Source organism: Musa acuminata, chromosome BXJ2-3, assembly GCF_036884655.1.
Source record: "Musa acuminata AAA Group cultivar baxijiao chromosome BXJ2-3, Cavendish_Baxijiao_AAA, whole genome shotgun sequence".
Lineage (NCBI taxonomy): Eukaryota > Viridiplantae > Streptophyta > Magnoliopsida > Zingiberales > Musaceae > Musa > Musa acuminata.
Window position 1 is genome coordinate 6,489,195 of NC_088340.1, and position 24,583 is coordinate 6,513,777.

The 24,583-nt window shown below is 35.1% G+C and overlaps 1 protein-coding gene across 1 annotated transcript; it reads right to left on the minus strand.

Moving 5' to 3' along the window:
• Positions 1-773: 773 nt before the first annotated feature.
• Positions 774-22,701, minus strand: LOC135607113 (putative NAD kinase 3). The gene is made up of 11 exons (XM_065098642.1): positions 22,447-22,701; positions 20,550-20,721; positions 19,394-19,513; positions 18,903-19,102; positions 16,554-16,667; positions 16,286-16,380; positions 14,553-14,659; positions 9,464-9,537; positions 6,744-6,822; positions 3,540-3,847; positions 774-1,324 (listed from the first exon to the last, which is right to left on the minus strand). The coding sequence occupies exons 1-11, from the start codon at positions 22,471-22,473 to the stop codon at positions 1,016-1,018; spliced, it is 1,605 nt and encodes a 534-aa protein (XP_064954714.1). The 5' UTR covers positions 22,474-22,701; the 3' UTR covers positions 774-1,015.
• Positions 22,702-24,583: the final 1,882 nt, after the last annotated feature.

Here is a 24,583-nt window from a genome sequence, read left to right on the forward strand (position 1 = left end):
GCCCTGTATGCCATATCAGCTAAGTAGGGTCAAAGTATTGGCTAGGTGGGAATGATGTGTCAATTAGGTATTGGTCAAATGGGGATGACGTGTTAGTTCACCTGTATCATCTTCCCCTTTTGTATTTTGACATGTACAATAAGCTTGAGACACGATGCGGCATTCAGTTGACTGTCGACTACGTGAGGTCTTTAGTTGCACGTTTCGTGGTTGTTCTAGCTGTCATTATTGTTGGGTGCTTATCAACTTTTTCGATTGTGTTGCCATTAGAGAGTGCTTATCGGCTGACTCAATTGTGCTACCGTCACAAAGCGCTTTATGATTAATTCGATCATGTTATGAATATAGCGGAGTTTTCATGGATGGTCAATTTGATCATATTGTTGTCATAGTGGAGGGCTACATAGATAATTCGAGTATGCTGTAGTCGTAGTGAAGCACTTGATGGCCTATTCGATTGCATTATCATCATAGTTAAGCACTTGATAGCCAATTCAATCATATTACAATCATATTATTGTAGGACACTTTTGATTCGATTGTATCATTATAGGGAGTTACTTCATGATCGAATTCAATCTTATTGCCATCGAGAAATACTTCATAGTTAAGTTTGACCACATCATTATGAAAAAACATGAATGCTTCAATAGTGGGATATCGACGAGAAATGGTTTATGATCAAATCTAATCTCGGAGAATACTGCTTTGTGGTTGATATGGCCATAGCAGTTGATCTGGTGATCCAAATGCAAGCCAACGACATTATCAGATGTCAAACAGCTTAAATTTTATTGCTTCTTATAATCATCAGACCATTGTCACTTACATCTTCGATTTCTACAAGAAGATTTATGTTACGAGGAGTTTAGTAAAAAGTCTGTTAAATATCATAATATAAACAAATACAGATATAATTCTTGCATACAACATTCAGAAAAATCGCTTCAACAGCCATGCCTTACAGATTATATGGTATGCGATAGGCTTCAAGACAACTCTATGGTGAACAGGGCTATCCATCACGGGGACCATCGAACGACTGACTCTTCCGCAAATTCCAGTGAAGGCCTTCATGGATGCTCCGGAGGAAATCGTTCGTGGAATCAACCAAACATGCTGTAGGTACAGGCCAAGTCGCCATGCTGCAGATGAGTGCATCACCAGGGGCTAATTGTTTCCTGCCCTTGCCATCAAAAGATGCCCATGCATGTCCTCTACTGTTGAAAGGTACTTGGACTCGTAGAGTCACATACTCCGGAAAAATTAAGGGTCTAAATGACAATGAATGCGGGCAAATTGGCGTGAAAAGTATCCCCGGAACCTGCATTAGAAAACATTAAATTCAATAGCGGGATCATTAAGTACAATACAAACACCTCATCAAATAAGTTTGCTAGAAACAAAATCAATAACGATTAATCTAGAAATTAGAGTATCTGTAGTTTTTGTTGACCAACAATGCACACATATTGTCTCAATCAGTTGATAGAGTAATCTAGCATATTCAAAAGGCACATTTATCTTAAACACAAATGTGGTCGCTAAATATTCTTCGCTTTTTCCAAATTCTTATCAATGAGATCAAAGAAAGGAAGTGACATCTTGAAAAATGTAATGACAAATAACAGGGAATTTTCTTACACATGGGAGTGCCATCTAGTGTTTGTACTCTATCGGCTGAAAAGGCCATGTTGCCAACAAATGGTAAAAAGAAAAGTTTAGCTTTGAGATGTCATAGTGGATACAAGAGCCATAAACCAACTCTTGTTTCTTCTAAACAAGTAAGCAATCATCACAAAGTTGGATGTTTTATTGTTCTCAAAAGCACAACCAAGTAGCTCAGAAACATAACTTTGCAATTCACAATGGGAATTTGATGTGCTATGGACAAAATATGGATAAAAATGTAGAGAAGCACAATAACCCATTGTGATTACACAGTAAAATAAAATCCTGCCTTGTTATGGACTCTGTAATGACAAAGTTGAAATGTGGAAGCACCATTTCTTTTATCCTGCCTTATACACATGATTTGGTGCTTCTACATTTCCATTTTCAGAATTTGACATTCTCTTCTTTCCCCGATTTCTGGGAGCCATAGACATTCTAATTTATTCTGCTAGCCTAGAATACAGTTCGAGATAATTTCACTATTCTTCTTTGTTGGCTCAACTAAAAGGCCACAAGTTGTAGGATTTCAAAAACTGAAGTTCTTCTACTAATGAACTGTTCTAGACCTACTTCCATGTGAAATTGTTTACCCAAATTTGTTCCCTTTTCCCTTTTTATGGATTTACCTCCAAGATCTTTAAGGTGTATTTTGCCTTCATTCTTTTTTTCTCTTGTTGCACCTTCATAGTTCCTCCATTCCCTTGATTAAATGAGTTTCAAATCAGCTATTGACCATCTGTTGCATTAAAAAAAAAAAGGTTCCGGTCCATGTAGTGGCTTTTTATGAAAGCCCACCAAAATTACTATCATGACTCAAGTCGATAGGTTAATTGGCCTATCAACTTCGTTTGACCGAAACAACTGGTCAAAATACCTAAGCTAAAGTTAGTAATAGTACACTCAGCGGACCCTTATAAGTCAATCTTAATCTTGTCCACTTCTGATGTGAGACTAATCGAAGTGTTACAATTACAGCCATATAAATGAAATAGTATCCTTTTGCCAAAACAGAAAAAAATAAAAATTAGTATGGGCTTCTCTCATGCAAACACCCATCCTTTTAGCATCAATATGTCCACTGAAGTTTGAACCTGGAGAGTCTCATCAGCACAAGCAGTCCCACACTACCTTCACCTCCCACAATGACTGTCGTTGTGCAGTTACCTCCACAACCTTGACTATGGTAATCATGAGCACTACCACCACCATCACTATGATTGTCACTAGACTCACTACCACCATCAATTGTCATAAGTCATAACTTGCTGCTAGCAAGATCAATACCATTGTGGCTGCCGTCTGGCACCACCACTAATACCATGACTGTCACCACCTTCAATATTGCAACCAGCACCATCACCACAAATTGAAGGATGAAAAAAATGTTGAGGAATAATGATTTTCTAATTTAAAGTAGGTACCATTCTTTATTTCCTAAAACAAAATTGAAATTAAAAGAAATGATGGAAACCGTAGATGAAAACTAGACAATTATTTTATGAAAGCAAACATGCTATTATTGACTCTCCATGCAGATGTTAATATTTGTCGCTTCCAGAATTTCAAATGTGATAAAACAACAAAATTAATGACTGCCAACATGAGTTCGACTTTGCCAAGACATGTCCACCTCTGTTGTGACTTGTGACGACTTGAAAAAGAACAAAGGATTAGATTCAATATACTTATGATCAAGCTACTGATCTAACAATCTCATACTTTTAAGTGATTCCAATTAGCATCATACACCAAGTCTTCATCTACTGTCAGTCTGGGTAAAACCAAAGGAAGCATATCTATTTTGTATAATAAAAATGTCTAATAAGGCAAGTCATATAACACAAACAGAAATTAAACATATATACCTGTGGATGAACCATTGAACCTCCAGCTGCTAATGAATATGCTGTGCTTCCAGAAGTCGTCGATAAAATTAATCCATCCCCTTGTACACATGTAACAAAGGAGCTGTCGCAATAGCATTCAAGAAATGTAAGGTAAGACGACATGCCACGGTCAATTGTTACTTCGTTTAGAACTAGAATGGGCTCCTCAGTATCCAGTTCATCTTTAGCTGCTTCACGGATCACATGACACTGTAATCGATGACGCAATGTGATACTAAAAGGTCCCTTTAGTATCATATCCAAACAATCCCGATAATTTTCACTTTCTAAAAGATGTTAAAGATCACGTGTAGCATGTTAGCATGAAATATAATTGTTTAAGACACTAAGAAACATTTATCTTAAAGCTACATCAGCAGAAAGATATCAGTATTAATTCTCCACTCAACTAGCATTCTTGGAAACTAAGATCCTAAAAACAATAGAAAAATACAACATTGTGCGATTACTTGGACAACTCTAAATTTTTTAGCTAAGTCAAAAAAATGATCACAGAAGTACAGATCACGAAGAATTTGATGGAGTGCATGAAGGTTGAGAATACAAGGTAAGCAATAAAAGAGGCTTGATTTTAGGTCTTGATCTCATTCTGATAAATATTTGCTTCAAGAAAAAAGACGAGCATTTGAGTGCTTATAAGAAAGGACACAACATTAGCTAGATATACTTTTTTCTCTCTATAAAGGTATATAAATATATATGTTACGATTGTTAGGTTATACATAAAGAAAGTAAAAATATCAATATAAATTAATTGTATTAGACAGTGTTTGCTGTACCACCCAATACGATATGGTATGGGCAGTATGTATCAGTCCGACAAGTGACTGGCACATAGACCTCCCTGAACCGGGCTACTTATAGTTGGGTATCTCGTATTGGGCAATACAGGGTCTATATCGGGTGGCACGATCGACCATTACCGACTTGTACCAGTCGGTAATGATCGAATTTTGACCGTTACAGATGGATGGCTGAGATTTGATCCATTCCAATAGTCAAATTGACCATTTGGAACCATCTGAAAGGGTTTTCACTCTCTTTTACTCTTCAACTCTCTCCAACTCATTCTCAAGCACATCTCTCTCATTGTTATATTTTCACCCTCTTCAACTTAAGCAAAGCTACGATTTGTGGATTGGATCAAATTTGGTAGGGAGATTTAACAGTTAAGTTATAAGAGGATCACTTTAATCACGAGGTATGCATTCCCTTTCTAGATTTTTGTTTATTTATGAGATGATTAGCCCTGTTCTATGTGGTTAATATTTATTAAGTTGTTTGACATGTTTATGATGGTAGAATAGGGTTAATTTCAGAGTAATTAAGGTTTTTAATGTTGTGATTAATGGGTTTAATGCTGACTTATTTGAAATTAGACACATATTGGGTGAAATCTACAGATTTAAAGAATATGATGGTGATTTACATGTTTACGATATTAGAACAGGGTTAGTTAGGGATTAATTAAGGTTTTTATTTCTACGATTAGTGGATTTAATGATGATTTTATTGAAATTTGACCCATATTGGGTCAATTCAAGGTTTTTAATGATGTGAAGCTTTTTCCTATTTTTCAAGTAACTTTTGAGGTTTTTTGGGCTTTTTTTGTTGTCGGCATGCCCCGCCATACCAACACTTAGCAGGTTGATATGAGGCGGCACGTACCGTGTTGCCGGTCGATCGGTACACCTAGTCTGAACGGTAAGCTGAACCCTGATATTAGATACATACTAAAAAGACAAACTAAGAAAAGATGAGAAAGTAGTTTTCTTAGAACTAGATAGTCAAATTTAAAAAATAACAATATGAATTTTTAAAGTGAGATGGAGAAAAAGCCTGAAACTTCAATCCGAACAATAATAACATAAAGACTTTGATAACCACTAAGATTAGAAGTATAGAAAAGAGAATCCTAACAAGTCTAGTGGTAGGGTTCTTCAAAAGAAGGTTGGAAATTGACTAGTGAGTGAGAAGTCCAAAAAGAAACCAATAGAGAAAAGCATATATATATAAAACATAGGCAAACAATTATGAAAATAAAAATTTTGAAATACATATAAATAGCAGCCAAAAAGGAAGCATAAAAGCTATAAGATGACAAAATACATGGTCCATGATAGTCTGTATGGTAAGCTAGGTGCTAAGGATGGGAATCATTGAATTATCAAGCTACATAAAGAAAGAGCAAAGTTTTAGGTGATATTAGATGCACAAAAGAATAAGATGAGAGATCTTGCTAATGATATGAAACATCTAAGGAAAGATGGAGGTATTATTTCTATATCTAACTTAGATTTAGAGATTAAAAATAGTGGTCAGTTTAGAAGTCACCGACCTATTTGTAAAGTAGAGCAAATGAGATGAACCATGCTTTAAAAATTGGTGAAAATAAATAGTAGTATAGCCCTAATGGTATGCCTATTAAGATATGGGAGAATTAAAAAGATTAAGAGGTAGATTGATTGACTAATTTATATAATAAAATTTTTGAGACAAATGGTGTGATAAAATGAGGTGAAGTGTTTTTGGTACCAATATATGAGCTCAAGTATTCAAAGTTGTTATAATTATAGAGAAATTAAGATAATGAGTTACACCATGAATCCATAAAAAGGCGAATAAAGAAAGAATAGGTTGCAAGATGAGTCATTTCAGAAATCAATTTGGTTTTTTGTCCAGAAAATCAACCATATAAACTGCTTGTTCATTTATATGATTGATGGAAAAAAAATATAGAAAAAAGATTTACATATAATTTTATGTATACACCTAAATGTTATTATTCTGTCAACCCATGAAACAGCTTAGCTTCATTTGACAAAGACACTTCAAGCTATTATGTTAATTACTTTAAAATTATTTTAAAATGAAGATTATGTTGACTAATATGTTTGAGTTGTTTATGGTTGATGTTCTGAATTAACTAATGATCCTTGAGGTTTTCTCTGTCAATATCTTTGCTTAAATTAGTGCCAAACTATATGATCATATCATAGGATCCAAGGAAACTGATCATCAAACCACATGCTATCATATTGAAAGTAAAGGATTGTTTAAAAACATATAACAATTCCTTTAGCTCGGAGTCAATATGAGGTGCTAAAATTACAAAACACAAAAAAAAAAATCATACTTTAAGAAAATATAGTATGTGGATACGAAAAGGTGTCATAAACCCCAAAGATCCTAGGGAAAATGGCACGAGAGGAGGAACAGGTCCTTTAAACAATGATGCTGCCTGCAGCAAGAAAAAAATAAAACCGAACTTTAGGGCTTAATAAATCATGTTGCATATGAAGCAACTGATTAGTAAATTACTAAATTGTATCTACATAAATTGACAATTGAAGATTCAACCTCATGGATGAAAGCAAATTAACAGTGTTTATTGTCTAAAACAATATTGTTGAAGTATGGTATAATAAATTTAAATCTAGCCATGAACGAAAAACAGATCTCAGATGTGTAAATCGGATAATATTCAAAGTCACATTTACAACAATAGGAGACAGATAAACCATCACTAAGCTTTCATTTTTTGAGGCAAAATAAACATGGCTTGTCTTCTTGTTTCTTGTTTAGACTATGAAATAAGGATTATAAAAGATTAAGGAAACAAACTAAAGAAGGTAGAAGTAAGAGAAGAGTTAGGTTCAAGGATGCAGTTACAAGCAATAACACATCCAGAACGACTTTGATCCTAGAGAGAAATTCATTATATTACTTATATTGCTTTCCATGTTTGCTTAAAATCAAGAAAAATTCTGGTAGAAAAGAAACTTCTTGAGGATTGTTGAAATTTCATTTTAACAAAATAATGCTACCCCATTTTTACGATCATAAGAAGTTTGACATTATATTTAACTAGCTTTGCTACATATGCAAAAGATGTTAAGCTTTATGCCAATTCTGCATATACATATCAATGAAATTGAAGTCTAAAACATGTTTTTGTGGCGAAGAATTTACTAAATAAAATGATGATATGTGAAGAAAGAGTTGAACCACAATCCACAAGGATCCATTAATCTGTCTATTTATGTAAATGCACTCTCATTTGTTCAAGCTCTCTAACATCTTTGTATGAAGATTGATGATGCAAGCATGCAATTCAATCTGAAATTTTCCCCAAAGCTCTAAACTAAGTACAATATAAGGAGTATGAGTGAAGTTATTGCATTTATTTCATTGATTGTCACCAATATCATTCCTTACAATTAGGTTTTGCAAGTCAAAAGAACATTGAGTATCTTGTAAAATGTTCTGAACACAACAATAATTTCTGAATATTATCATTATTAATGATTAAAATCTCAATCCAACACCGATACGGGTTATCGGTCTAGCCTGTACAGTACTGACACTAGACTGTACCAACACTAGAAGCACCATATGAAACATTGTTGTAACGTTTTTCCCTCAATATTGAATCAAAATATGTTTTCAAATCCTAGTGTAAACCATATTCCAGTAAAGCATACAAAAGGACCTTCTAAAAATACAGTCAGTTTGAAATAATTCATGTATTACAAATATACAATTGAAAAACTAGAAAGTGATAACTTATTAGTGGATACTAACATAAAAAATATTGTCATGCTGGAGTTGTAGATTGATCTAGGTTCATAATATGAGCTGCTTGGAGATTGACATTTCAATGAGACCAATCATAGAGAATTTGACATTAATATATTGTCTGCAATATTGACTTAAAGCAGCAAATAGCAATAGTCGTAACATCTTAGCCACCAAGTGTTTTGAGGTGGTAACCACTAGTCAGCATAGTGGAGCAAAGTATCATTGCTGCAGATAATGATATGGAAGTATTGTTGCGCCATATGACCATAATAGTAGTCGAACAATAAAATTGTCATCATTATACTATTGTTGAGTCATATGACAGATTCTGCAAAATTCAATCAATTACCGACAACTATCTTCTTCCACCTTCCTTTGTCTTTCTGACTATAAATTATTATAGTGGATGATCTGATGCTACAATCATCATCTTGTAAGGCATAAGAAATATACTACTGCACAATCCATACTTCACTTCTATTATACCTATGTAGCAGGACAACGTCCTTGGTTGTAGCCACCATTATCAGTTATTTAGTTACCATCTACCTCTGTATCATCATCGTGAACCTTATGAAGACCAATTCAAATAAAGGTCTCATCATCGTCAAATTATTGCTCATCGTGGAATCCATTTGGTTAACCGAATACCATGAGTGCTTTCCCTTGTCATGTTGGCCAAATGATTGAAACTGACTAGCTGTCCCTAAGCCCATAAAGGAAAAGCTTTGAGCCCAACCACATCCTAATATCTAGCATTGGTCCTCAGAGCAAGCAGACTTGTCCTATTGATCTTCCTAGTACTCAATCTAATCTAAAATAGACTAAGATGAACATCAAGATATCCTACCTTGTCAAGGGGTAAATCAATCTAGCTCTCTTAAGCAACAAGCAGGATATCCTTACCCAAGATTGCAACACTTACATTGAGTACCTACCATGTAAAGCATTATTATACTCGGTCATTATTGCTAGGCATATGAAGCCTAATTTCTCTTTCTAGCTGAGCATAACAATACATGCTAGATATTGCTACAGACATATGTTTGTAATCTGGTGTATTTTGTAATAAAATTCAAAAATAAAATATCTTCAAACATGAAAGCATCACAATGCTGCTTATAGTAATCATAAAATATAAATACAATGCAACCATTACACTCGATCAATTGAAAGTCACAAAGAATAAGAGTTTCATAACAAAATGATTGCTTCTGAAAAATTGCAAATACACAATAATGACTCCAACAAACAACAAGAAGATATGTTAACCAGAAGACTAGGACATAAAAGATGCATACCCATAGAACTGTTCCATCACCACCAAGTGTTACAACTAGATCAACCTTTGAGTGCAGATGCTTTATTTCCTCATCTACAGTGATGCTTTGGTTAGATGGTTTTCATACAATAATATGAAAACAATTACATTATAAACATCTGTTAACACTGAGATCTTCCAACAAGAGAATATGGAACATGAAACACTGATAATCTTGTTTTAAAGACAGCTTAAATTTGCATTTTCTATATTATTCACAGTGTACAAATCATAAGAATTAAGATCTTCATACAGATTAAAAGAAAAATTTTATAAAACAATTGTGAAACCAACAATGCTTTATGGATCTGGGTGTTGGGCAGTTAAGAAACAACATATACAAATAGTTTGTATTGTCGAAATAAGAATTGAAATGGAAGTGTGAAATTACTAGAAAAGATAGGAAAAGAAATGCTTCTATTCGTGAACAACAAGGTATCATTTTCATAGAGGATAAGATGAGAGAAATTTGTTTAAGATGGTACGGGCATGTGCTTAAAAGACTTCCAGATACGATAGTAAAAAAAAATGAAATGATTAATGCTAGTGGTACAAGGAGAAATAGAGGAAGACCTAAAAAGACTTTAATAAAAAATATAAATAAAGATTTAAGTACTTTGAACTTAACTAAACATATGGCTTTTTACAGATCTCAATAGCGACAAAAGATTCATAGAACCAACCCCAAATAGTTGACACTTACGGTTTTGTTGTTGTAGTAGTTATATACATATAACTAAAAAGAAATGTACCGTAGCCAAAGGCTGACATAACTTTCAAATATGTTTAGCCAAAGCAAATACCAAAATAAAAATAAAAATTTGCAGAATAATTTGTTCTGGATAAATAAAATAAGACGTTCAAACAGTTTATCAATCCAGAAATTGTTGTATCTCTAATGTAAGGATAGAGAATAATTTTGAAGTATCATCATACCAAGCCTTTTTAAACAACTATGGCAATCAAAAATTCATCTCATATGCCTTCACTAAGTTGAGCCTTCAAACCAAGGTTCTTAATTTCGTACTGTATTGGTGTTTTGAGCTTTGCTCAATATGGTATGGTACGGGCATACCGAGTGGTACACCTAGGTGTACCGCTTGATATATATATATATATATATATATATATATATATATATATATATATATATATATATATATATATATATATATATAAGGCATATGTTGCCTCAGCAACATTGCCTCCTTTTCTTCTCCTCATCGCGTCAAATGAGAAGGCAAGGTCTTCTCCTCATCTGTGGCGTTCAGCGAAGACGTTGAAGGCCGCAGACATCTCCGAAGAACGCGGCGAAGGCCATGGGCATCTATGGCCTTCGGCGAAGAATACGACGCAGAAGAAACCGAGTCATCGTCTCTCCGTTACCTCCTGGATCGAAGTTGTCGAGGGAGGGCGACGCCGGATCGGGAAGCGTCGAGGTTCTCCTGATTCTCCCTCTTCTTCGAGTGCCTTCTCCCTCTTCTCCCTCGACGCTTCTTCTTCCCTCATCGTAGCCAGGCTGATATCGCCCGGTAGCGGGCGGCCACGATCGAAATCAACTGTTACCGACATATTTCGGGCAGTATTTTGACTGTTATCACCCAATACAGCCCTATATCGTCCGATACGGGGCTAGATCAACAGTAATGCCTAGTATGGGCGGTATCATTTGAAATTAAAATTCTTGCTTCAAACAGTGTGGACAGTCAAATTTAGCCAATAACCTATATTTAAGAGTTCTTTTATTGGGCAAACAACAAATGTCTGCATGTTCATAAATCTATTTGATTCTTGACTCTGAAGCCCACATCACAAACTATTCTTTTATATCAATTTTAATGAGACCAAAGTCCAACCTTGACCCTAATTCTCTAAATTTAAAATCTTCCTTGTTTCTAATTCAAAGTTCAAACATTGAAACAACTTTTACAATGGTCTTGACCCTTATTATTTTGATATTTACTTTTATGCTTGTACATATACAACAAATATTATTAAAAGTGATCTGCCATTTGTTAATATCTGGCCCAAGAATCTCAGTACCATTATGCAAATTAACGAACATGATTTGAGCCTTTCTATGCAGGTCTTCTTGCTGTCATAGTATTTTAAGGATGACAGTTGTGTAGCCCTTCTTTACCCATTGCTTTTCTTTTTCTCAGCCAATTTGGAAGCCAAGTCAGTTAACCTTGAAGTAAGTATCCAAGTCAGATACTAACTTTATATCTGATTTTATCAATTAAATTTTACAATCTTTTAACTTAGTACATGGATATATTTTATGTTTGTAAAAATATTACTTTTAAATTTATGGTTTTTATAAGTTTATGATTTTTTTATGGATTCTACAAATTTTATGAATTTCATAAAAACTTATGGATTTTTTATAAATATTTTAACAATATAATTTTTTCTTAAATTTTTAATTCAAAATAGTCGATTTTTACATTACAGTTTTGTCGAGAACAAGATTTCAAATACGAATCAAACTTATACATACCAAAACATGACCATATATGTTGGTGTCAATAGTTCGACCAAGAACCAATACATGACCACATATGTCGGTGCCACTTGGTTGTTTTATATTTTTTATTATATTTCCGATAATACCAAAAGGTACAAGCCAATGTTCACTTGTTACACCAATACCATATGGTCCAACCAGCTGCTGAAATTATTATTAAATTAGAATATAAAACATAGTTAAAGCTTCAAACTTCATACTTCATAGCAAGGTATGCAATATCGTACCGTACCGGTGTTTCGAGGTTGGCTCGGTACGGTACAGTACCGGTGTACCAAGCGGTACACCCTGGTGTATATAATAATTTTATATATTTTCTTCATCACTGTAGCACTATAGTATTGCTACAGTGTAATACTGTAACACTGTAGTGGTACCGGGCGGTCCGCATACCGATATGCCATCGAACCGGTATGTATTGCCCGTACCAGGCGGTACCATTCGGTATTGCATACCAAGGTTCGCAATACCGTACCGTACCGGTATTTCGACCTGAGCTCGGTACCGAGCGGTACACCCAGGTGTACCGAGCACTGTAGCATTGCTACAGTGCATTGCTACAGTGCGGACCGGTACCAGACGGTCCGAGTACCGCTAGCCTGTCGGACCGGTACGTACCGCCCGGTACGGGCGGTACGATTCGGTATGGCAGACCTTGCTGCATACCATGCTTCATAGTACTATATACTGAAAATTTATTATATGCTGCTACCTAGAAGATGAATATTTTTTTGTCCCTTAAAAGATCCCTTATTTATTGAACTTTATGAATTCTTGAATATATACTCTCATGTCCAATTACACCAATAACATTACCAAGCTTGGTTAAACTTGACAAATGAGAACCTAACAGCTTAACCTGTCATAAGACCACACTAGAACTTCTAAAGAGAGTGAAATGAAAATTCTACATCAAACATGACATCGAGGTCTCTTCATATCCATTTCCATTCTCCTCCTACTAGTTCATTATACTCTAATTATAGTAGGCAATGCAATGAGATGAAGACGAAGACCTAATAAAACTTTGTTAGAGGAAACAAAAGGATTTTATGGCCCTTAGTTTGACTTTCACTAATATTATTTTGCTCAATTGAGCCCAATGGAGAGATAATCCATGTAGTCGACCATAAATAATTAGGCCCAGAATTCATCTGGCATCTCAACAAATGATTACCAATTTGGAACCATAAATGACAAGTATGTTTATCTAATCAAATTTATTGTCATTAAGACATACCTTAAATAACATAGAAGAAAGCCTTCCTTGCTTTACATGTATGATGCATTCTACACTAAAAATTAGCTCTCCATAGTGAATATGATTGTTTATGTTCCTTTCATTTGTCTATCCTTGGAGTTGGATCGAATACAGTATCCCTGCTACATTTGACCAATCAACAGAGAATCCAACTCCTAAACCATTGGATCCATGTTACCACAATCTTTAAGCCCTTCCCCCGCAATCATTATGACTTAAAGTTCTAATTAGTTAAAGAATATAGATATAATGATTTGAAGTTTATCTAACCCAGCCTCACATGGGTCTATGGAGCATTTGGGTCCCTTATTTCCAATTTTGTTGATAAAATGAGGTTGTAATCTTTATGATTTGCTACTTTCCTATTATTATCTATCCCTTATTTCTATGATGAAGTGATTGGACCACTCCTTTAAGTTAACCAACAAATTTTCTCACCTCAGGTCTACCTTTTCTAGACATGAAGCTAATTTCATTAAAATTTAAATGATCAAGGAAAAGATAACAGAAGATAAGCTGTCTTTGTACTTTAATAAACTAGACCAACAAGTCGAAAAATATGCTTCTAACTCCTCTATATATGATGTGTTTGATTGCAACTCAAACCAGTATAAGCCCATCTTTTGGAGAATTAATGCCTTTGTCACCACATCTCTTCACTACAAATGGAGAAACTTCTATAGGGTTATATTGGCAAAGATATAGGCATGGACTTTTGATGATCCAGGAGAACAGCTCAGGTGTATAATGGAATGTCTCGACTCCCGACGACTTTGTCAAACCAGTGAACTTCTTCCTCTCAGCTCGAGACAGACCCTACAACAGGAGCAACATGTTTGTCTGCTTATTCCTGTATAACTATGTTGCTACCCACACTAACATGGTTCAAGTGGAACTTGAAAGTCCTACTCCAACCACACTCCTCTTGCTACCATCAATGAAACCCAAGCCACATATCTCACGTGCAGAAAAGCAAGGGAGGTTTTGTCTAAAAGAAAAGAAAGCCAACAGACTAATAGTTGGGAACTTCAGTTCACTTCATTGGGAAAGCTACCAGGGCCATTCTTGCCATGATGCTAGCCTTACAAATGGATGAGAGGGGCAACCAAAGCATGGTCGAAAAGACGGAATCAATCTTGAATCAAGCTGCTGACCGTCATAGCTTTATTTTCTATCCACAAATGTCTTTTTTCATGATTCAAACGATCTGAACAGTATAGAGTATCATACTTAACTATATCATAAATATATTATGAAAAAATCTGATATTGATACACATACCATTTTCCCATGTCTGGACAAATTCAAAACAAGAAGCCTCTTTTGATAGTTCAGTTCTTACTCGAGGCTCAACAAAAACATCAATTTTCTTATGGTTTTTGAGCCACCTGCAAAAGTCATAATGAAAATTAATAAATACAATAATAAAGTGAACTATATGATGAGGGTTCAAGGCACGCAATTATTATAATTATTATTAGAGCTGGTTTTCTGACTTATGAGAATGATCCCTACAAGAACAATAACTTAGATTTATTACATTTGACATCTCTATTCAAAAAGAATTTCTACAATTTTCATAATTTCAAGTACGTTTTTCCTCTTCTCTTGAGGACCAGACATTCAATTATCACATGCAGTTGGTCAAATGCACATTGTATATAGGTACAACCTTAACACAGTTATTTGTGGTCTAATGTACATCATCACCAACATAGTAATTGTCAAAGATAAAGTGAATGAAGAAAGGTAAATGTTTAAAATGGATATCAAAAGGAATAAATGAATATGAAATCAAATCTTTGTTAAAAATTCCAGATATATATTTTACTATTTTAGAATAACATAAACTCTTAATTAAGTTTCCTACTAACTGATCAGTTCTTTAACCATACATTCCTCAACTGGAACAATTTTGTTTATTGACATAATGTTTGTGGGTTGAACTTCCATGTTTGTTCATGCTGATGAACCTAGGACATCATACTAAAAGTCTAAAACAACTTTCTCATGACCAAGTTCATGAAAACATTATGGTCATTTGGCAACCTGACGGCCATAAATATTCCTCATATGTGATGACAACTTGACAAGCATCAAATATGTGGCAGAGATATGGCAGTAATGCACTCAAATAAATTATCAAATTTATGGCAGGACATCAAAAACTTCACATGACAAGAACACCATGAAAGATTTATAGGCCAAGTACATGTAAAAAGTGTTTTGGTTTTCTAGGAAAACTAAAAGTTACAGAAAACCCACTAACTAATTGAAGAATAACCAGTTTTCTTATATGATTAGTGTTCCTTTTTTTTTCAATTTTGATTAGATATTTTACATCTTAATTAATTGAAAATTGGCAACTTCTTACCAATTTTCTGACTTCTTAGATAAATATCATTCCATTTTTCATTTCAGTTAGATTTTCAAGAACAACAAAAATCAAGTTCTCCAGAACCTTCTTCATATGTTAAGCCTCTAGCGCTGTTTCATCCCCAACCTAATTGTGCTTGTATTCAAGCCTCAGCCGCCTTACACAACACCATTCCTGTTACCATCCACCATCTCCCTGCCTTAGTGACAGCCACATACTGGTTTTCGCAAGAATAAACACATTGTCTTTTCTTCTCAAGAAATAAACTGAATGTGGAGGAGAATATATGCTGCCAGTACAAATTGATCAAGTTGGCAAATGACAAACTTTTTCTGTTAACAACTTCAAACTTCTTAAGCAGTTCTACAATTTCTATGGATAACACAACTTAAAACTTCATAGTCTACTGCTGCTAGGAATGCATCTTTATCTGAAAGTTGTTATCCAAACAAAGAAATGCCTAAAATAGCATAATATTCCTTCAAACATCAGAAGATGTTCACCTGTTTGGTAAAACATGAGCTTTTAACTAAGCAGAAAAAATATCACCATCACAATCTTATATACAACAGATAGGTAGGAACATTGAAAGGTTTGATTGTACAAGATGACGAAAACTGGTATTTATAGAACATACCTGACCATCTCAGCACACAGAATACGAACTGAGTTTGAATTTGGTTTTGTCAGAATAAGCACAGTCTGTGGATGTGTTTCCCATTTCAGCAAAATCTGAACATAAATTAGTTTAGTTAGATTACTCGTACAAGACAAAGAATAAACAAACTCAGTTGCTGATTGTGTGCTGTAAATTCAAGATCATCAAGGACTAGAAATTTATGATCTGGAAGTAAACATCTTTATAGAAATAAGAAATGACTTTCTTAAGGGGAAAGTCATATTACCTGCTTACTGCTGCGCTCTGCAGTTGTTATGTCTCCTCTTTCAAAAGAGACAACCTCATGCTTTTGCTGGCCACTGTTATATCCATTACATCCCCATGAAAGCCTGAATGATGCCTGGAATGTACAAGAAGTTACAAATTTAATAAGATTATTTGTTAAGTAGGGTATTAGCACTAAATGACAAAGGATATTGGTGGCCAAAAGAAATAAGAAAAATAGAACAAGTTATGCAAATCTGCATCTAATCCTAATTGACATGTTAATCCTACTAATGAACAAAAGTATGTATTATGAAAAGTTATCTACAACTAGCTTAGAATTGAAGTGTTCATGCAAAACATAAAACCTAAATATGAAGCAGAGACATGTTCTATATGTAGTTTGTACTAAGCATGTCAATGCATGCTGGTGTTTGTTAGTATCGTCCTACCAAGCAAAAAATTTTCACCCATCAACTCACCTCAAATCACCATCACTGTTTTGCCTCCACCAATATAGCTCAAAAGAATAAAAAGAGGGTGCAAGTCTAATTTTCCATGGTCACCAACACCACTACTTTACCTAACCACCACCTTACCTTCACCACCAGCACCGCAGTGCCATTTTACCTCCAGTGCCGCTACCAACACCTCTCTTCCATGATCCATCACCACCATTCAAAGAAGTTGAAGCTTGCAAGTTAGTTATTTAATTATTTGAGTCACACTTTTACACATATATAACTTTGTACATTATATAAAATTATAGGTGTGCAACATAATGTTGCATATGTGCAATATAGTTGCATACACAAATAGTAAAAACAATTATGTTGAATTTTTCTTCTAATTCTTTTAGTTTGTAAAGATATTTTCTTTTTTTTCAACTAGAAGATTATGAAAATAGTGCTGGCAGTGCCCATAGAAAAGCCCAGAAAAAAAACTAGAGAAATCCTTTTTTCACCTATTAAATTCTCTTCTATTGTGTGAGATAATAGTGGTTAATAGTCATAATGGTGGATGCGAGACAGTGGTGGAACCAAGGCAGTTCAGTGAAAATAAATCAAAGGAAAAAGGTCCAAAAACCTTTTTCAAGAGTGAGAAGACAGAGACAGTGAATTGGTGATAAAGGCAAGGCCATGGTGGCAGTGACCATGGAAGTCATGTACAGAGAGGGGGAAAATTGAGAAGAGATGTAGCTCTTCTTTAATCTCCCTATTTCTTTTGTTTTTCCCTGGTTGGATGGCAAAGATGTCAAGTAAAAAGATGAAGAGAAGATGAGAGGATAAACAAGAGCTCCTTTTTTTTTATTTGTTTTCCTCCCTTCTTTTGGGTAATACCATGAAAGTTGTGAAATGAGGCTGTGTTGGAAAGAGATGGTAAGGGTGGTGAAAGGTGAGATGGGAGTCATAATGACCATGGACAAGGATGTGTGAAGAAATTAGAGGAAGAAAAAGACAGAATTGTAGAGCCTCTCTCTCTCTCTCTCTCTCTCTCTCTCTCTCTCTCTCTCTCTCTCTCTCAATTACAATTTTATCATCTAAAATGATTTGATTGACCTTTTAAATTTGATGGTACAGTCATTGTTGCTATGAAAGAAAAAGGTGAACAAAGTTGGAAAGAAAAAAGGGGGGAAAGTAGCATTGTTCAACAAGAATCGGGAAAAGGATTTTTTCACAAAATACACAAAGCTTAATGCAAATCATGAATTTAGAATGGTCATAAATGAGAATATGGTGACTATCCCCTACAACTTCACTCTTGGTGAAAACATTGCTTGAGCAAATTTATCTTCCACACAAAGACAACTCTATGGAAATACATTGTTTCATGCTTTATTAGGAACAAAGCTTAATAGTCATATACAGTCCCATTTTAGACATTATATTTGATTATAATTGTTGTAAGAAATATTAGTAAGATGTGATGGAAGAGAGGAAATATAGGGGTGATTTTATTGCACCGCCACCCCATTTTTCCTATCCTTTTTGAAAGTCCTTATGTAGACATTAAAGGTTAGAGGTGACAAAGTGATTATTGCCAAGCCAACACCTCATGCGAGAGGACCATCCATCACACTGACCATGACAAAGAGATGAGTTGGGTAATCCCTAGGTAGCAAGTTCTTGTTTCTTTTGTCTTTCCCTTCTCTCATTTTCCTGGTTTTCTTCTTAGTGGCATCCAATGCATGTAAAGCATTGATACATCACAACACATCCTTGGTATAAACCTTCATATAAATATTTAGAAGAAAGGCATATAAACAATAGAAATTGCATGATAGAATAGTTTTAGGCTTTTAGCAATGTATCTAACAGACAATATATGGAGAAGACTTAAGAAATAAACAGTAGATATGTCCCTGTTGTACCTTTCTGGTTACTTTCCTACCAGCAAATTTGTAGTTGGTATTTGTGGCTTCATCCTGAAGAATTTCATGTGAACAAATTCCATGCTTTCTGCAGCATCTTTCACTTTGTTCAATAGAAGGATTATCAACTTTTGTTACATCACATGAATTGTTCAGCCTTCCCTCTCCAGAGTTACATAGACTACCTTCAAATGTTGCTCCTGCAATCAAAAGCATTATCATAATGACTGATGCTCACAACATTTAAAAATAATAAATTTTAAACCACTAATATGATAAATACCAACCAGTTTTCAATATCGTAATCAACTAAAGATTATCTTGATCATAATGATGTTGATAGTGATAACATCAAACTGCTTTTCCCACTATTAGGAATAGAATATAGAAAATGAATCTTCCCAAAATGCCATGTTCATGTAATTTTGATGGTTTACATACTCATAAATTACTATAGAGAGAACTTAAAAGATCCTACATCATAAACTAACCTTCATGACTGTTTCGCAGATTGCTTGCCCTTTCCAATTCATATTTACGCTTCCACTCGGCTGCCTCTACTTGTGCGGCAGCCTTTGCCTCAGCAGCTCGCCTTAATGCCTTTGCAACAGCTGCCAGTCACAAATTTGTCCAGTTTACTTTAGCAGTTTGTATTAAAAACCGACAGATGCCATACCACAAGTAATAAGATCAAACAGAAAGCTAAACATCAAGTAAAATAAAAAAACCAACAAAAATTGCTTATAATCCTAACTGATCTGCACATGAAAAAGGGAACATGTATTTAAAATATATGATTTACTGAAACAATTTATTTAAGATCATGCTGATATTACAGAAGAATAAGTATTGATTGCAAAAATGTAAAAAGCTAATGATGAACGCACAGGCATATTAGCTTAAGAAAACCATAAAAATGCTCTTAACATAAAATTGATTGAAAGGAAAATGCTATATATTTATTATATAAAAAAAAATAACTCAAGAATACTGATTGGTTATTACCAAGCTAATAATTTAAAGATACAATTTATCCTATCTCTAGAAGCCACAACTAGATGTCACATAGCTGCACAGAAAATTGTGAGAAGTGACTAATTAATGGCACGACTTCCTCTAGCCCAATAAAACCTATTGAGCAGACTTCAAAACCAAATTAAGGATACAGAGGTGTCACTGTATCATGAATGATGAGGGTGATGAGGCATGGTAATATCATAAAAAGAAGCAAGCAAAAAAAGATTTACTTGTGTAAAGGTCAAGAAAGGGAGATAAATTGCAGCCCAGTAATGTTTATATGTGAAGGATAAAAAGGAAAACCTATCATCTTAAATCCCTAAAGCTATGAATTAAAAGAATACAAGCTAAGCAACAGAAAAGGAGAGGGAGGGTTCCACATGCAAGTGGGTAACAACATATCCCATAAAGGGTTACTATAGAACAAAACTTTGAAAACTGTTTCAACCTTCATTTACAATGACACAAAAGTTAATGACAGTTATAATATTAAAAATTGGCATCTGGTCAGTTCCACAGAAGAAGGCCATATAATCTTTTACCTACATGTCATAAGCTAAGAAAAGAGTTGATCTTTTGTTGAGGATGAACAAGTTAAAAGTAAATATAAAATAATACAGGATGTCTTACTTCTCATAGCCTCTGAAAATTCAACAAGATGGTCATCGGTTGCCTTAATTGGTGGCTCATACATGTTTTCATGGATAGCCTTATCTGAATCCTGGTCATGAATACCATCTACAAAACCATTTTCCTTGGCATGTGAGGTAGCTCCAGTGAGGAAAATTTTATCATCAGAATCCTGTTACACAAGGAATAACAGAAAGAAAGTGGGTATAAAACACAGTTAAGATCTTATCAGGAATCAACAGAGACAAAATAGACATATGCATAGAGAAAGAGAAATGCATGTTGTTCATTACTTGTTAAATACCTGCAGAACTTCACGTAAAAATGTTTACAGGATAAAAATGTTAAGAGTAAGATTCACAAAATCAAACTTATGGTGTTAGGCATCTTAAGTTCTGAACAAAAAAACGTTTTGCAAATTTGTCACACAGAGACAGTGGCTAAAACTGAACAATAATACATGAATTTACAGGAGACACTGATATTGTAGATGATACAGACCCAACGATTTAAGAGCTATAGGTTAATTCAGGAACTAAGAGAAGGAACGAATGCTAAAAAGCTTAAAGCTGCTGCTATAATTCAAGGCAACATAATGTAAATGTCAATGGGCCTTAAAGCATAATAGATTAGAGGGTACTCAAAAATGCATAATATCAAGATCCACATAAACTATCATTGTAGGTGCTTGAAAAGATGACATAGCCAAAAAAATGTAGCAATCCAAGGAAGAAAATTTGTCTTTATGCAGTGGAACAAACAATTGGTTACATAAAGCATGAGTAATATCAATCATCAACAGGTATCACTTAGAAAATAAACAAAAAAATAGAGGGAAAAACTGAAACACAATCAGGGACCAGGAATCATCCATAAGGAAAAGCCTAGCTGAGAGATTTCAAGCTTCATAAGATAGTTTGCAAACTTAATGATGGATCAATAAGTCCTAAGATAGTAATGGTGAAATGATAAGATCACTCCTTTGTGATGTAGGTGACCTGGGTTCAATTCATAGGAACAACTTCCATGTTTACAAGATAAATTACATAAATACTGTTTCGATTCCTCGTTGGTGGGCACCAAGATAAAAAATCCAAACTAATTTAATGTCACTTCCACTGTTCCACATACCTCTTAGGTGATTGGCCAACTCTAAATGCTTTTATTATAAGCTGCTGACAGAGAGCGTGCAGAAAATAAGATCTAAAGTCAATCCTAGACCTAATTAAACACATTTTGTAATAAAAACAAAAGGAGCGAACTAAGATCTTTCAGACATTACTTCCAAAATGATGTCATCATGAGCATATATCTCCAGTAACTACCTATGTTGATCCTGTCATAAGCATCGGATGCTTCCCACTTCTCCTGACGAAAAGTTCCTTTTCTGGTAAATTAACTCTACTCGTCTTCATAGAGACCGTTTCTTGACATTGAACTCCTGTCTATCTTGGTCGAAGTTATCTTCTAATTGAATAACCACCTAGGAAGCGAGTCACTAAATCCAGGCAGTTTCTGAAGCATCCCTAGCAGATAACGCGGAATTTCCAGCATCTGACAATTGCCGAGCCATTAATGGTGGATGCAGCTACTAGAAGCCACAACTAATCCTCTATTTAGGCATTTCAGATAAAGTTATATCTTGTTCGACTTGAAGCGGTTTTCCTTGTTATCTAAACAAATATCATTGTAAATAAGATACAGCATACAGGTTTTTCCCCATAGGATCATTCACAAAGACCAATTCCCCAGGCAGATGCAGAAAGAAATAAACAATTCGCCACCAATTGTATCCGAACCCGAACCCAAACCCTCCAGCGAATGCAAATCATTATTGATGGGAACAAAGTTGCTACTTCGACCAAACTGCCAAACGGATCCCGAATTAAGAGGTTACCTGTGGGATCAACCGATGGGGAGACATGGCGGGAGGAGGAGGGGGGGGAGGGGGGGGGGGGAGGAGGCAGCGTCAACGGCGAGATCGCGAGGGGATCCCGTAGAATTCCTCTTCCTCTCCCTCCTCCCTCGCTACTGATCTCCCTTTCTTGGATGCGGTGCGAAGGTGGAATAGGAGGAGACGATCGACGCAGTAAAAATACCAGCGCGTGATGCCGCGTCTTCGGAACGGTATCTTTCGCCTGCGAATGAAAGAGAAGGCCAGGAGAGGTCTAGAGGGGGAGGGGTTGAGTGTCGTGGGCTCCACACGGGATGCCTGCGTGCGGACGAGTCGGGGTAGTCGATGACGGACTGCCTCACGTCACGTGCTGCCCCACACACGCCGTCAACGCCGCGACTGCAGAATGAGTGGGTAGGTCGCTCTCGGTGCATCTCCCCAGGAAGGAAACTTCCGGATCTCATATCACCACTATGTCACCGTTCACGAGATATCGCCCTTCCGTTGACAACTAGCCAACAAATATTCGATGGACCCTGCTTTGGACGGATGGGAAGTCTATGAAACCCTGGTCGGTGAATTTAACAAAGAAGCGGATTTCCTCACCTTCCGGTCTTCTTGGATGTCAGCAGTGGATAATAAATAGGGCGTGGTCTCGAGCTGCACGGGGCCGACGGTCCAAACTCCGAACCCGAATCGGTCTCCGTAAGTTGTACCCAACAATTACAAGTATTGACGAGCTCAAATTGAACCCGAGGGGTCAATTAAGACTCCATTGGGTCACAATTGGCTCCAATTAGATGGATTTTTGTGGGTAGGTAAGTGTAGAGAAGACAGAATGGGAGTGGAGGATGTGGACTGGAAGAATGGGCGGGTGGTTGGGTCGATGGTTGGCGTGCTTTAGAGCGGCATTGATTTCTTCGGTCAACATGCATAATAATAATAATAATAATAATAATAATAATAATAATAATAATAATAATATCGTTTGTTGTGGGCATGAATTGATTGGTGGATGGAGAAAACAATGTGCCTCCCGACGTGGATAAAGGAGTCCCACGAAAGATAAGTAAAAGGACCGCAAATGGTTTTTGATGATCATAAATGCTTGCAATTATGTAGCCTAATTTTGTATCGAATTTGACCCATTTTTACCGGATAATCCAATAGAATCAATATATAATATTCAAAAATAATGATATCACTTCTCCCCATCATTCATTTATTCTTCTTCTAAAACAAACAAAAATTATGATCCCTAATAAATAAATGTATGTGTGTTTTTTTAGGATGAATTTTTTTAAAAAAAAAAATTTAAATGATGTCTCTGAATTTTTACAATGTCATTTGATGTCGTCGGTTTTCTCTAATGCTTTAATTTCTCTCTGTTATAGTAAAAATCGTTTAATCTGTTTTATAGTATAAATCGTTTTCTTATAGTAAAATAAATATGAGCACATTTCAATGATTAATCCAAAGCACAATGGACATAAGAGAAAATGATATCACAGGTAATGATGAGGTTGAAAGGGAAAGAGATGATCATGATAGGGCGAAAAGCGATATAATTAAAGTAGCGAGACAAAGACGATGAGGCATTAGGAAGCTATAGTGCAATCGGCAATATTCATAAAAAAAAATATCTATAGCAACAACCAAAAACATCATTATCTCAACAAAATAAAAAAGATAAACGAATGACAAGAGGTATTATAGAAAAATAAATATATAAAATAAAAAAATCTAAAAGTTATAGCATCATCGTAGAAAAGCCCAAAAGATGGGTTTTTTTAAGGAAATTATTTTTTCGTTATATATTATATATTTAAAATATTTTTTTAATATATATGAACATTTAAAAATTTCCAAAGTTTAAAATTATTAATAGATATTAACTTCTAAGAAGAAAGATGAACGATTAGAATGGTACATCATTTATGATTGATATATGTAGTTTTCATGAGGTCGACCACACATGCCAAGAGTCTCATGTAATAAATATTTTAAATGAGGAGGTGGTCTTCTCACCGTCCTGACCCGGAAAGTGAAATAGGATGATATTATGCCAACCTCACCCATGTAGAAAATGTTGGGATGAATGCAATTTCATAGTCCTCATCAGTACTATTTGTATTTATAT